This window comes from Falco peregrinus, chromosome 8, assembly GCF_023634155.1.
Source record: "Falco peregrinus isolate bFalPer1 chromosome 8, bFalPer1.pri, whole genome shotgun sequence".
NCBI lineage: Eukaryota > Metazoa > Chordata > Aves > Falconiformes > Falconidae > Falco > Falco peregrinus.
In genome coordinates this window covers 21,940,663-21,954,778 of record NC_073728.1, presented here as the reverse complement: position 1 = coordinate 21,954,778, position 14,116 = coordinate 21,940,663, and the positions used below count along the sequence as shown (strand labels likewise).

The 14,116-nt window shown below is 41.5% G+C and overlaps 1 protein-coding gene across 5 annotated transcripts; it reads right to left on the bottom strand.

Annotated features, from left to right (window-relative positions):
- Nucleotides 1–5,606: 5,606 nt before the first annotated feature.
- LOC106112493 (cilia- and flagella- associated protein 210-like) lies at nt 5,607–14,046 on the bottom strand. 5 transcript variants are annotated; one of them, XR_008748512.1, is made up of 9 exons: nt 13,815–14,046; nt 12,977–13,133; nt 11,781–11,920; nt 11,294–11,486; nt 10,654–10,818; nt 9,945–10,051; nt 8,853–9,051; nt 8,319–8,393; nt 5,607–6,015 (listed from the first exon to the last, which is right to left on the bottom strand). XR_008748512.1 is itself a non-coding variant. In XM_055812777.1 (7 exons), exons 1-6 carry the CDS (start codon nt 13,910–13,912, stop codon nt 9,950–9,952), a joined length of 855 nt encoding a protein of 284 aa, XP_055668752.1. In that variant the 5' UTR covers nt 13,913–14,046; the 3' UTR covers nt 5,607–6,015; nt 9,945–9,949. The 5 variants fall into 5 exon arrangements, 1 of the variants encoding a protein (XP_055668752.1); XR_008748510.1 differs by having other exon boundaries at nt 8,319–9,051; XR_008748511.1 differs by lacking the exon at nt 8,319–8,393.
- Between the last annotated feature and the right edge of the window lie 70 nt (nt 14,047–14,116).

Sequence of the window (14,116 nt, the reverse complement as noted above, 5' to 3'; positions counted from 1 at the left end):
AACTTAGTTTAGTGCAGACAGTGGCTGCTTGTGAAGAAGCTAGTTTTGTATGTGAAGAAGAAACCTGCAAGTATACTACATGTCATCCTTAAAACTAGTAGAATCTTGCAAGGTGTCCATCACTCCAGTGTTGCAAAATTTGTATTTCAGTAGGTATAAATCCTAAGGAAATAAATTTATAGCAGAAAACTGTGGGGTTGTTTTGTAATCACAAAGTGAATAATAAATCTTCAGTTTGTACTTCTGTCACTGCCAACAGTAGAATTCATTCATACTGTAAGGCAGTCATCTGGGATTTTTTTTCTTTGTCATAAAAAAAATAATTTGAAGAGCTCATCAGTGGAATTTCCCCCCCCCCCCCGTAAACTTCTTTTTCTGTTTCATGCTTTCATGTTTGTCTATTGTAGAAAATTCAGCCTGGATGCTTCAGACTGCCCTGCCTCAGTTGCTAGTTAATGGATGCACAGAGATGAAATAGATTACCAGAATTCACAGCAGGTGTCAGAGTAAGGAACCAGGAAATCCTTTCTATTCTTGCTGTTCCTTAGCAGTCTATAAGAAAACTGTTTCAGTTCTCCGATACTGCGTTTTGGGTAGCTGAAGCAGAATTTTAAAGTGTTTTTCAAAAAATTCAGAGCCATCTTAAAAGATTTGCTTTCCTCCCTGCATCCCCTCATTCTAAAGACTGTACTGTGGATTCCTCATTCTCTATGACATGTGTGTGTCTTCCTCAAACCAGTTCCTTCCCTTTTCTGCTTTCCTGCCTCTAGGACCCACCCCCGTTTCTTTCTTGCCACCACACCTTTCTATGAAGGAGGTTGGCTTGCATTGCTGCAGGGTGCCTGTATGTGTGCAGTCACCAAAGAGCAGCTGGTGTGTGGCAGCTAAGGTAGTGGGCTGAGAGGATAGATGTGGTACAATCGCCAATGCTTCTTTCAGCCCTTTGAACTAGTCATGCCAAAGACTGGCAAGTCTTGAAATTCCTGAAGAGAAGTGATAACCATTAATGCAAAGCTGTGTCAAAGCAAAACAGTGTTTTCATAGCTGATTTTTATCTTCATTTGCAGATCTTTGAGTGTAGGACATAATTTTTCTTGCTTTGTTACGAGTTTGGTAATGTTTTTGCTGTATAACCCACCTTGTGATCACTGTGTCTACAGCAGATGAGCAGAATTTCTGAAGCTTGGTTTGACATTGTGATCCAGTTCTAAAGGTAAACAGTTACGTCTTGAAAGCAAAAGAAAATATGGGGTTTTGAATAACATAAGCAACCTTTCTAAGGGAAGAAAACTAGAAATTGTGTAGTGTTGCTTTTTGGCAGAGTAGTTAGTGGAGCTGCTTTGGCGATCAACTTTTCTCCCCTTGTTTTAGTATGAGTTTTACGTTGCAGTGGTCATTTTGCACAGAATGTGTAAAAATGTTTCCCAAGCCCACATGTAGGTGGATGATGTAGCTATTACTTAAGAGTTACAGGAGTGAACTGAAGACCTGTATAGCGGACCTGTTCTGTGTGAAGCCATTCTGAACTCTATGACTTTTGAGAAGTTGAGGTCCTATTTTGGGGCACTGTAGTAAGAAAAAGCTAGGAAGTTAGGGTTATTTGTACAGTGGCTTGGCCAAAGGCTTCCTCGGTGTGTTTATACTGTGCTATGCATGCCACGTGCTTAAGACTCTCATTTAGAAACTGCAGAGTTCTTTCATTATTTTTCATGGAGCTGACACACAAGCAAACCATTGCTGAAGAAGTATGTCTGCACCCCTCAACTGTATTGATTCTGCTGTAGAAGAGGGGGAAAAAATGCAAGCAGTCAGCAATAAGGCAATCCATAGGAATTTGTTAAAAAATGTTACAGAGTCTTTAATTTAAAATCTCAAAATGGAGTTTATATCCAGTCGTAGTTTGCAGTTGTAACTAGTTATTTCAAAAGATGCACTTGCATACCCTTTTGTGTGGATTTTTTTTTTGTTACAGTTTAGAAAAATATGTGTAGATACAATTAGAGCTCCAGTTCTTTCTCAGCACATTAAAAATTCATCTGTGTTGGTGGCACAAAGCTCATTTTCTGTTTTTAATGTACTTTGTAAGAAGTTAGTTAGTTACTTTTAATTGCACATGATGGGATATAGTTGACCTCTTGATGAGCACGTGCCTTGCTTGTATCTTATTTGATGGTAAATTGTTCTGGTGCCGGTCACTTTGTTTAAACTGAAACGATTGCAGTCTTGTAGGAGGGAGTATTTGCTATATTTTTGCTTTGCTTTATCACACTGGAAGTTGAGATTGCCGATTAAAAATTCGGTGGATCTGAAGCTTAATCCCATGGACAGCAAGATGTCCCCAGGTACCAGTGAGCTCTTGCTGCCTTGTGAGGTGCTGACTACTGCTCTTGCTGTCCTGGAACCATTCCTTTCCTCAGTGGCAGAGCTTTCCTGTTCCCAGCTCACAGTGACCTCCTTGTGCTGTAGTCACAGTGTAGCTCAATGCCATCTTTGGCAGCTGTGTCATAGGTCGTTGGCTTTTGGCTTAAGGAGCTGAAAGCATATTTGCAAGCAATACTTATGTGTACCAGAGGTAATCAAAATGATGCTTTCCTTGTGAATGGGGGGAAAAAAGTAGTGCATTTAGAGGACAGCTTTTTCTGTCAGCACCCCAGAACTGATGTTTCTCCAGAGAATTTGTGAACCTCAAGACTCTAGGTCAAATGAGGACAGGGAGTACTGGCTAACTTTGTAAGCTATAGATTTAAGTGTATGTACAGGCTTGAAATAATTTCCAGAGGTTAGACATGCATTCTCTGTTGTATTTACAATAGATACTGCATTTCACTAATACCATAGAGCCTGTGTATAGATGGAATGCTGAACTTGGTATTGGCAGTAGCTTCCCAAACTTTTCTCAGAAACTGTTACTTGTGTTGGAGATTTTCTGGGTACTGCCATGAGTTCAGAGGCACAAATTCTTACTGAGGGTGGGTGGATATATCTAAGGTTGTGTAGACACTATTGCCTGTAAAAGATGTGTTGCTGTCTGCTAAATCTTTGACACAGCCATAGTGTTTCAGTTGTTGCTTTGTTTTGGATTTTTTGTTTTATTTTAAGAAAAGGGGGGGGGGGGGGGGAAATGCTATGGGTACATTTTTTAACCCTTTGTTCTATCCAGTTGTTAAAATTTTAACCTTGAACATCTCGCTACTTGAAATCCACACTATGGACTTTTGTTGCAGTGGCCTTTGTCAGATGCCCTGAAGAATTTGCAGTGATCCCCTAACAATGTCTAATTTGTAATAGTGTCAGTCTGGCAAGTGGATTTTAGATTAATGTAAACATAAAAGCAGCAGTCCTTTAGCCGCTTTTCCTGGAACTGTGGATTTATTGTTGATTTATTGAAGCAAATAAAATATTTTGGACGCAAATCTAGGGGCATAGTAGACTCATTGCTTGTCTGATGACAAAAAATGTATATCCCTGCTTTTAGGACTTCCCTTACAATGGAAAGCCTAGAGGTATAAATACTATGCATTATCAAAGTTTATCAAATACTTAATTCATCTATATTCTCACTCCAATATTTGAAGAACTGTGTGAGAAAAGACAAGTAGTATATTAACTAATCTTCACACTTTAGATTCACTGTGACAGAAATGTAAAGAACTGTTACTTGCACTTTCCTTCTTTTGCTGAAAATAGTAATCTTCCTAATGCACTATTTCAATTATTCAAGAAAATGCATCTCAAAAAGTCTGTGAATTCTGCATTTTACAAAATTTGAATTTGGTATAATTCTGCAGTTTTCCAGCGTAAAACTTTAGCTTTCCATTTTGTTGCATATGTACTTTTAGTATACTTCTTATTTCTTACCCTTGAACAATTCATGTTGTGAGGAACACCACTCTAACAAAACTTATATTGCATAAAACCAAAAAGTAGTATTTGCCTGCTGTAAAAAAAAAAAAAAAAAAAAAAAAAAAAAACAACCAAACACCAAAACCAAAAAGACTACCATACCAAAATAAGTTTTCTAATTTTACTATCAAATCTCACAAAAGGAAAAAAATTAGAAAATACAATAGTGGTGAATTTAGATAACATACTTCTACTTTTATGTAGAGTTTTACTTTGTTAAAGAATTAGAGTCCTTCCTTAATCAAAGTCATTATTGGAATGAAACTAACAGGGCAGTTAACATGAGTAAGTTCAGAGGACAGATCTTAAAATGCTAAGTATGTGCATGATTTGGTTTAGATTTATATTTGTATTCATAGCAGTTTCAATACTAATATTAAACTGACTAAATAAACTGAACTAATGCAGCCCCTGCATTGAAATTTTGTAACATGCAAAGCACTTAAGGAAATGTTTATTTTTTGGAAATTAAGACATTTTTCTACATATCCCTATAACTATATAAAAAAAGTAATCAGTGTGTGGCTTTAGCCATAACTGCTAACAAAAAGAAAGGCTGGAAGAACTGGGAGGAAGCTAGGCCAATTAATTCATGAACAGTGGTAAGAGGAACTAACTGAAAACTGGTGCCCTTTATCAGCTAAAAGAACTGTGGTTAATTATACAGGCAGTGTTGTGCTTGTAGCATTTAGCAGAGTTTTGGAAGCCTCAGTCTTTTGGACTTTCTGTAATTTATAGTTCCCAACAGGGAAGATGATCTGGTTGTCAGCTGGGAGAATGATTTCTTGATATGAAATGGTACCACCTGTGTATTAAAAGTACTTCTCGGAAATAAATGCTTTTTGCATATTTGTTAGTGTATTCCATGTCTGCCGTGTGCTTCTTCCAGTCTTCCTTAGCATCTTCTGTAATGAGAGTAACACTCGCTTTTAAGTCACGTGGTGCAAGCTGTGTGTGTAGATGTGCTTGTGAGTGTCAAATCTCCAGCCTTTTAAAGTGGTAGCGCTGTTTGTACAGATTTACGAGGTATGGCGATTTGATGTTAGGACACTACCTTTCCTGTTAAACCAATATCTGTACATTTTTCCTGAAGATGTGAATAGTCAGATTTTTATTCCATGCTAAATTGGATGATAGTGTTGAGTTATGGATATAATTGGAATTTCTACTACAGAATGACAAATGACAGTCTATTCACTATATATTGTAACATATATAAAAATGTAGCCATGTAATGAAGCTGATCTGGTGTCTTACCACCAATTTTTTTTGCTAGTTACAAAGTTTGGTCTTGTACTTACACAAATACAAGTCTTCTGTGTGTGTTTGTGAAACAGAATAGTTTTAGCTAGCTACAGAACTACCTGTTTGATGATGTAAATTTAAATGTAGTGGTAGGACAGCTTACACTCGGTGTAGAACTAAGTGAAAGAACAAGTTTTGATCACAAAAAATCACCTACACCATTATGCCAGCCTGGGAACCTGGCTAAGCTGGCAGCAGAGTGCTTAAGAGAAAAGAAAGTGCACTTCCCATTCCCTACAGCTGGCTCAGAAACCAGAGTGCTAGGTAACACACAGTCGGGCAGCGGACATCTCTTTCCCATGAAGGATTAAAGACTCGGCCAGTGCCACAACTTTCTCAAGATCGTATTCCTATCTTCCATTGCATTCTCCAAAGCATTGATCTTATTTACAGGCAGATGTTTTTAAACAGCTTGCTCAATTTTATTATTTGCTCAGTAAGAAATTTTTTTAAGCCAAAACTTAAGCTTTTAGTTAAGCCTGGAGGTCCAGCAATACTTGAGGAGTACAGTACAGATTAATTGACAGTTGCCGTGTGGTTGTTACCTCTTGACTTCCTAGAAGGTGAATCTACTGCTTTGTTCCATAATAAAACTAGTAACACATCCATCTGCAAGCTATGGCTGTAGCTACGGTACTTGCTTCTTGAGCTGAAGCTGAGCATAGGCAGGCTCTGGCAAACAGCATGGCTTGTAGCTTGCTCCAGAGCTGGCGTCAGCTGTGTTCCACAGGCACGTGTAACTTGTAAGGAGACAGTGGCTAGCTTCTTATTCCTTAGTGGATACTTCTGTAGTTGTCAGATGTATTTCTGAAGAAGAAAAGAAGTTTGTCTTACTGTATAATTATTGACTACTGTACAATTAATTGTATATGGACAGATAGGCTGTAATTGAAACTAATGCAGAAATACTTGTCCTACAGCAATAAGTTTTACCAAAGACAATCAAATTTCTCCCTGGTCCACTCTGCTGCTGTACCAGCTGCTGGATTTGTATTTCCTGGATCTTAGTAGTCTTGTATTTTTGATCCCATCTCTGGTCTGCTCGGTAACCACGGCTTACTTTCAGTTCATGTTGCTGCTAACCTTTGCCTGTTTTTCCTTTACATAGAGAAAGAGTCAGACCACATACTACTCATTTGAGGGGGGCAATTAGTATTATGTTAACGGAGATGCAACACTGAATTTTATTGGACCTGCAGTTCTGATGTTCAAGCCCTTCAGCACCTAACAGAATAGTGCATTTCTCTGGATAATGCACTGGAGACGAGGAAACTCACAGCAAAAGCAAGTGCCATGCTGGTTTATGCAGGACAGTATCCACCAGCTATGAACATCTGTGCTCTAAGACTGCTTCCTAGAGATTTTTATTAACAGATGAGAGGGCAGGCTTGTATCATTTCTGTATCCACTTAGGTATATTAAGTTCTTAATGCCAAAGGCCATGATACATCTAAACTAAAAGAAGCTTAGATTGTAGTGGTGACAGTGCAGGAGTGTAAAGGGAATGACTACACGCATTAAAAGTTTAACAAAGCCTATAGCACAACTTAATTTTTATTTTAAATAGAAAGGAATCAATTTAAACTAATTCCAAAGTTGACCTTTCATATGGTCTTGTTGCACCCTCTGATCTTCAACTCTCCCTGAAGTCTTAGCCTTCAGCAATAAGGGGTTGGCTTTTTTTTGTGGCAGGGTTGTTTTGAGAGCTATATAGAAATGATGAATTTTCATTCTCTCAGTGATGCAGTGCCAGAACAAGAAGGAAAGTTACAGGCTAGTTAGGCCTTTTTGCTATCTCTGAATGGAGGAGTGCTCTAAGTTAGTAACAGGCATCTGAAAGAATTTATCTATAAACAGAACAAATTACTTGACCGAACATAACCAGTGGCTTTGGAAAAAAAAATATTTTTCTTCTTTAGAAGTATACAGCCGGTCCATATAGAGACATGAAAATATCCATCCTTAATGGTCCCATGGCACCAACTCTTCTGTTCACGGCTAGTTTGTTTCCAGGTAGATGTCCTCTTCAAACCTCCCCAGAGTTGAATAGTAGCAAAGAATTTGGACTGAACTATTAACTCCAACCTGAACACTACCTAACAGTGAAAAGCTGCACAGTGAGTTAACTGAAATTCCCTTAGGATAGGAGGCATTTTATAAAGCTTCTCTCTTCCGTCTCCTAGGTCGGAGTTGTATTAGATCCATGATGGCACAAGTACCATAGCCACACCAGTACCAGTTGTGTTGCTGCTGGGAGAATACTGTATGAGGCCCTGGAGGCCCACATGTTCAAACTTACATTGCTGCTCTACTTCCAGAGCTGCCTAACAGTTTTGGAAAAAAAAACCAGTTTTATTTAGGGTCTCCGTTTCAGTCCCTCTGAGAGCTGCCTTGCATGTCTAAGGTCTTGCCCATCTAACATGGCCACTGCCTATCCTATTTCTCGCCTGCTGTAACGTGCTGAAGCAGCTCACCATTTAAGAAGGTGCTTTGTTGAGCAAAACCAGTAATTAAAATTATTTCTCAAAGCATATTCCAATTTGCTAGCTATTAATTAAAACTTCAGCTAATAACTCATACAAGTAGTGATGCTAGGTATTCAAGGTACTTCAATTAACAGATTCTTCCAGGTCACCAGTTTCCCATCTTACGAGCTGCAGCTGATCTCCCTGTATTTTGTTGCCATCTTTAAATAGTAGCTGAAAAGGTCTCTGGTGGTCAGCTAGACCAGCCTCCTGCCTTACATGGGACATGTTTAAAACCTTCACAGGTGGCAATTCCACCCCCTCTGGCCATTCTGATCCACTGTCATCACACTGTGCCTCTGGTGAAGCAGGTTTCCCTGACTACTCAACCTGATGTCTCACGTCACAATTTCTTGTATCAATCACCTCACTCTGCCTAGAAGTTTGGCTCTGCTGTATTTGTAACTACCCTTCAAGCAGCTGTAGGCTGTTAATTAGAACACCCCTTAGTCTCCTCATCACCAGAGTGAATGAGCCCAGCTTTGTTTCTTTCTCATCTTGCTCTGTTCAATAGCTTTTATCTGCTTCTACTTGCATAAGGAGCTGTTCCTCAGCCTGTCACCTGTCTTGCCTTCTTCAACATACCATAAACAAACTGATATTATTCTTTTGTATTATTCCTTCAAGCAGCTTTCCCTTCTTGCCTTTCGTGTAGGACAACTGTAAAAGATAATGAAATGTTACCAAAATGCTTTGTCACTGAAAGTTTTAGAACCTTAAGTATTTCTTCATGTTCTTAAAACACTTGAGGTTGAGGTTTTTGCCTGGTTTTACAGAGCAAACACACAAAGCATGCACATCTCAGTCAATGGAATGAAGTGACATCACTATTCCAAACTAAATCCATATTTAGCAAGTGTGCTTTAAAATTACACAGGATTCCTACTTTGCTCTAGGTGTACTGAAAGGAAGATTTGTTTTCTGGTATTTGAATTTGGTATTTTTGTAGACATTCAAAGTAAAAGGGGTATAAGCCCCAAGGAAACAGGCTGTAGACTTCAGATACAGACATACATGATCTGCAGAACAGTGCATTTCCTGAAGCTGAGTTGGAAGTGAGGCTGCAATCCACCTTGCTTCTTGTTGCTGTGGAGGTAGACTAAAACCTATTTAACTCACCAATTTCATGGTAGTGAGCATGTGCAAATAGGCAGTTAGGGATGCATCTGGAGCATTATCAAGCTCTGCAGATTTCAGCACCACTCCTGCTATAGACAATTCTTCTTCGCAAGGCTCTGGCTTCTGTGATCAAAGGGCTTTATTAAAAGCTTCCATTCTTTCTGCTTGCTGAAAAAAGCTTGAAGTAGTAAAAGGAGCACTGGCTCAGAGAGAAGGGAAATAAATTTTTCATTAGTCAACTAAGAAAAAAGTATATTTAGGGACAATTTCACAAGTTAGTTGCCATGTCTCTTTTAAAAATATATAATTTCCAAAAGGAATTACTCCAAGATAATTGGAGAGAACTGTGTGACTTTTAGTTGATAGTGCAGCAGTGTTAGCATTCAGGTTAGAAGTGAGTTTTTGAAATAAGTCTCTTGATTTTTCCCACTTACTGTGGTTTGGTTCACGTTACAGAGCCATCACAAACTGGACCCTTTTGGATGAAACAGGAAGATGTGCTTCAGCCAGCAATGGGCACTCAGCCCTTACACCAGGTTAGAGCTATTCTGGGCAAAACCTCTGAGACACATGCATCATGGGTGTCGAGTTCTCAGCAGCAACTTCCTCACTCCACAAACAAGCCCCTTGCGGGCCACAGTAACTGGCATGGGTGCAGAGAGTCAGTCAGCTTCACCCAGCCACGTCCTGCTGTCCCAAAACAGTGCAGCTGCCCAGACCACAGCAGGACTGACCAACCAAGGCAACACCTGGGTCGGTGCTGGCTCTGAGCAGCATTCTTGACCCTGCCCTCAGACAGGGCTTTGAGGAGTGACACAAGCTGTAACACTCCTGCACAACGACAAATGTTTGCTCAGTCCCTGAGCAAGCTGGGGGCTTGTGTACATTTGGCAGGAGGAATATGGATGGTGTTACATCAACCATCCTTCTCCACCCACCCCCAATATTATTTCTTTTTTTTAATACCACACACATATACACTCTACCACTCTTGCAGTTGTCCTAGTTAGGGAGCTCTCATCTTTTTCCCTACTGGAATGCTTGGAGAGAATAAAAATTACATCCAGTAATGGCACTGATTCAGTTACTCACTGTCTTTATCTCTGAAATGCTCGATCCTTACGAAAAGCAGCTTCTCTCTGAGCATCATAGTCCAAGTCTGCTTGCTTTTCCTGCTGTTTTTTTGCCTGCTTTTCAGCCTGATGGAAAAAAGGGAATAACAAAGCTTAGTATTTCTTTCACAACATAACTATCCCTTAAAACCTAGAGAGGGTAAAAGCTTATAGAGATCTCCAGTGATGTTAGTGGATACTTGGCAAATATCATTGCTTTCTACTTCTCTCCCCTGCCACACCCCCACAAAAAGGGTACATTAGCTAGCTGAGTGAACAGCAGCATTAGCTGCTGCTCTTTGGTGACCTGCCCAGAAGATACAAGAGGGCAGTAGAGGCATAGTTGGCAGCGGGAGGAAAAAAAGGTATAATGACACAGGACAGGATGTGGTCGGTCATTGTTGATCTCTTTCTCATACCAGCCCCCCCAGGTAATCCTCCCTAACCAGCATGGGCCAAGTCAGCCTGGAAGAGGCTTCTGTTCCACTGCTCTGAGAAGAGGCTGGTTCCCAGCACCAGCATATGTGGAGCATACAAATTAAAAAAAAAAAACCACCACAAATAAAACACACACATCATACCCATAGCAAGCTGCTTCTCTCCCTGTCCCACCCGTAAGATCTAATACTGTGGGTTTAGATGTGTGTTTCTTTCTGAAGGGGCTGACAGTGTACAGCTCTTCTATTTACCATTTGTTGCATCTGAATTTTCTGTACTTCAATGCTCGCATCACGTTGTTTTTGTTTCTTGGCTTTTTCCATTTCCAGGTAGATGTGATCTGCTGTCATCCACTGATTACGATCCTTCTCATCCTCTGCTTTTTCTTCTCTCTCCTTTTCTACTTTCATCTTCATCTGTAATTTACAAAATACAGCAAAAATATTTAACCAAGGAGCTAGCCTGATAAGCTAGAAATCGTATGTTTCAGCAGAAGCAGCCCTGTATCAGTGCTCTGATGAGCAGAGTCATTGTGGCTGGCCAGTGTCCAAGCCCAGGCAGATGTGCACCCAACCCGGAAGTGGGAGAGGACCCCAGGAAAAATGTGATCTGGGCCAGGCTCCTCAGCTGGAGTATGCAGTGCAAAGTCTGGAAAATATTGGCACAAATTACCATTTTTTGGAGAGAGGATCATCACATGCACCACTTGAATCTTTCTTAAGGAGTTTGTTCTGAAACTATAGATGGTAAATACAAGAGTCAGCTTCTAAGTGAGAACTTGCCTGTGTCTCACTCAAGACAACTATGCTAGAATTGATGGTGTTTCTAAAAGGTATTCAGAAGTACAGGTATATGACAGAAAGAGGAGTCAGAACAGGATTGGTTTCTTACCACAGCGGTTCTGTGTTCAGCGATAGATTCAATGGCAGCCTTTTTTTTTGCTTCTTTCTCTTTGTTTTTAATTTGATATTCATCTTCTACCTCTGCAGCTCCTCTAGCAAGACGATCATCTTCAATCTTAAATGCTTTATTCATCTGTGCAGCTAGTTGTTCAAAAGCTTTGTCCTTGTGCTCCTGCATTAGCCTGCAGGAGAGCATAAGCTACCATAACATACTAGGATATCCACTCAGATTACCGGAGGCACTGCTCCTAACAAAGACAGAAATCCCACTTCCACCACCAACAGCACCAATTACTATGGGAACTTGCAGGCATATTTTCTGGAATTTTTACTTCTTTTTCAAGTTTTAGTTACAGAAAAATTGCTTGCATCACAAAGTCCTGATTTTGCTGATATAAAAAGTCATAGAAATATTTGTCACAAAATTAAATTGCAATTTGGAATCTTAATGCTGAAAACCATAGCGCCAGACTCACCTATTAGTCTCTGCAACTTTTTCTCTTGTCAGATCAGCCATCATTTCTTTTCCTTTAATATAAGCCTTAATCCGATCATTGTCTTCATCTTCTTTTTCCTTCTCTTCAGCTTTAATTATTTTCTGTTCAGCTACATACTCCTGTTTAAGTGGAAGATTACTTCTATTTTTATGTAGAATGAGATTTTGGAAACGAACTTGAAAAAAAAAATCTAGCAAAGACTTCAGGCCTAACCTATAATAAAAGTTTTTTGGTTCTGTCAGTGGAGAAGCCAAAGAAGATAGAAACCCAGAGATGGAAGAGAATTCTCATGACCTACTTAACACAAACTACCACAAAAGTAAAATTAGTATGTGGTTGCAGCCCCAAGCACAGTATCTTTAGCTTCTGTTCTTTCCTCTACTTCCCCACTGGCTCCAACTGTACTGCTCCCATCCTGTGTATCATTCAGGCAGCACAAACTCTGAAGGGCTCAAACAGTAAGAGTCTTTAGAACCATAAAAATGTAACGTACAAGGTATTTTGTAATCAGGCAGAAATGGCAGTTTTAAGTATATATAGGGTTTATTGCATATACAAAGTTGGGGAAAATAGGGCAAAATTCATATAATTGGGGTGTGAAAGAGCATGTGGGGAATAAAGCAAGTAGGGTTTCAGTGGGAATTCTTTCCTCTTACTCTCACATGCCAATGAATCATCACAGCACTTCCACTTCAGCCTCCCTGCTCAAGCAAGCATGGGAACAGTAGGTGTGGTAAGTAGGTCTTGACTAATCTTCTAGTCATCTCCAATCACAATGGAAAGACTAGTTGAAAAGATATTGTCATGTTCAGACTCAGGCTATCCCCTCTTCCTAACAAAGGAAAATGGGCTTAAAAGAGAGCAGGTACCTGGAACCTAAACGGAGTTCTCAAGTAAAGGCCAATCTCCTTGCTGTCTGTAGCAGACATCTTCCATCATAGGCCAGTCAAAATTCAGGTGTCACCCAAATAACTTCCAAGAGGCCTTTCTCAAAAGCACAAAGGAAAGACATGGCCTGCAACTGCCAGGATAGGCATATGATCCAATGCTACTGAAGCTGTCAGCAGACCTCCTGTTGTCATAGGCCCATTTATTTGTGGGCCTAACACAGCTATTTCACTCCTGGCACCCTAGGTCAACAAACGTTTTGAACTGTCTGCTTTTGTGTTACTTACATGATGCTGCCTCTGGAGTTCAGCTTTTCCCTCCTGTTCCTTTTCTTTTCCTCTCTGAATTTCCAGTTGGTACAATTGGTTCAATCTCTGTATTTTTTCCCCTTCTCTCTTATCTTCTAGCTTGGCCAGAGCTGCCTGATGCTTGTGCTCTTCTATTCTGAATCAGAGAAAGAAGTTGAATAAACAAGCTGAAGGCTGCATTAACTACTGCACAGATATGGATTCTGCACATCTGCAGGTACCTAAACAGCAAAAATCCCGATACTTTGACAGTAAAGTAGAATGTCAGAGACCAAAAATGGAAGCGCGATTTTTAAAAGGTAGGTGCAAATCCTTTGCCCAAAGCCTAGCACAGGGTGCAAAAGCAAACTGCTGCCCGCACAGGCTGGGCCCCTGCCAGCCTGCGGTGCCACTGCCAGCCATCACCCCTATGTGTGAGTCACTCTGGGCTGAGGGAAGCGGCTGTAACAGAATTTTGCCTCAGCGCGACAAGTCACTAGCCAGAACATAGGCACCTTGTTTAATTTATTGGGACAGACGTAGCCGGTGACAGCAAGAGACGTTCCTGAAGTAGCAGAACGGAGTTCTGGGGAAGCAGCAAGTGAGGTGACAGACCTGCGGCCCGACCACGGAGCGGGGATGATCAGGAAGAGCGGTTTAAAGCAGCGAGTCATGCAGCCCCCGGCACGGCAAACTCCGGCCGAGGCCTGGGCAGAGGCCTGCTCCCGCCACCCCCCGCCCCGCCCGGCGGACGCCTCATCGGCGGGCCCCGACAGCGCGGCCGCGGCCGCAGGGAGGGCTCTCCCGCTGACCCCGCTCCCGCCCCCGCCGCACTCACTGCGCCAGCTGCTCCTGGGCCACGGCCCGGCGGTCCCTGTAACGGCTGCGCTCCAGCTCTGCTTCCCGGCGGGCGGCGCCCGGCTCCTCGCCGTCCATCGCCGGCCCCGCGCCCGCCTCGCCTGGAAGCGGCGACGTCTGCTAAGAGAGACGGTGCCTCACCGACAGCCCGGCTGCACCGGTGCTCGCTCCTCCGCGCCGGAACAGGGAACAAAGGCGGCGGCCGCCGTCCTCCTCTCCCCTCCCCTCTCCTCCCCTCGTGGGCACAGCGCTGCCTGTTGGCGCCAGCAGCAACAGGAGGGC

Coding starts and splice junctions, on each gene's coding strand:
- LOC106112493 (XM_055812777.1), bottom strand. CDS start 13,912: ATGGACGGCGAGGAGCCGGGCGCCGCCCGCCGGGAAGCAGAGCTGGAG. Junction 13,134..13,814: donor GCCCAGGAGCAGCTGGCGCA/GTGAGTGCGGCG, acceptor TCTCTGATTCAG/AATAGAAGAGCACAAGCATC. Junction 10,819..11,293: donor CTGAACACAGAACCGCTGTG/GTAAGAAACCAA, acceptor TGTAAATTACAG/ATGAAGATGAAAGTAGAAAA.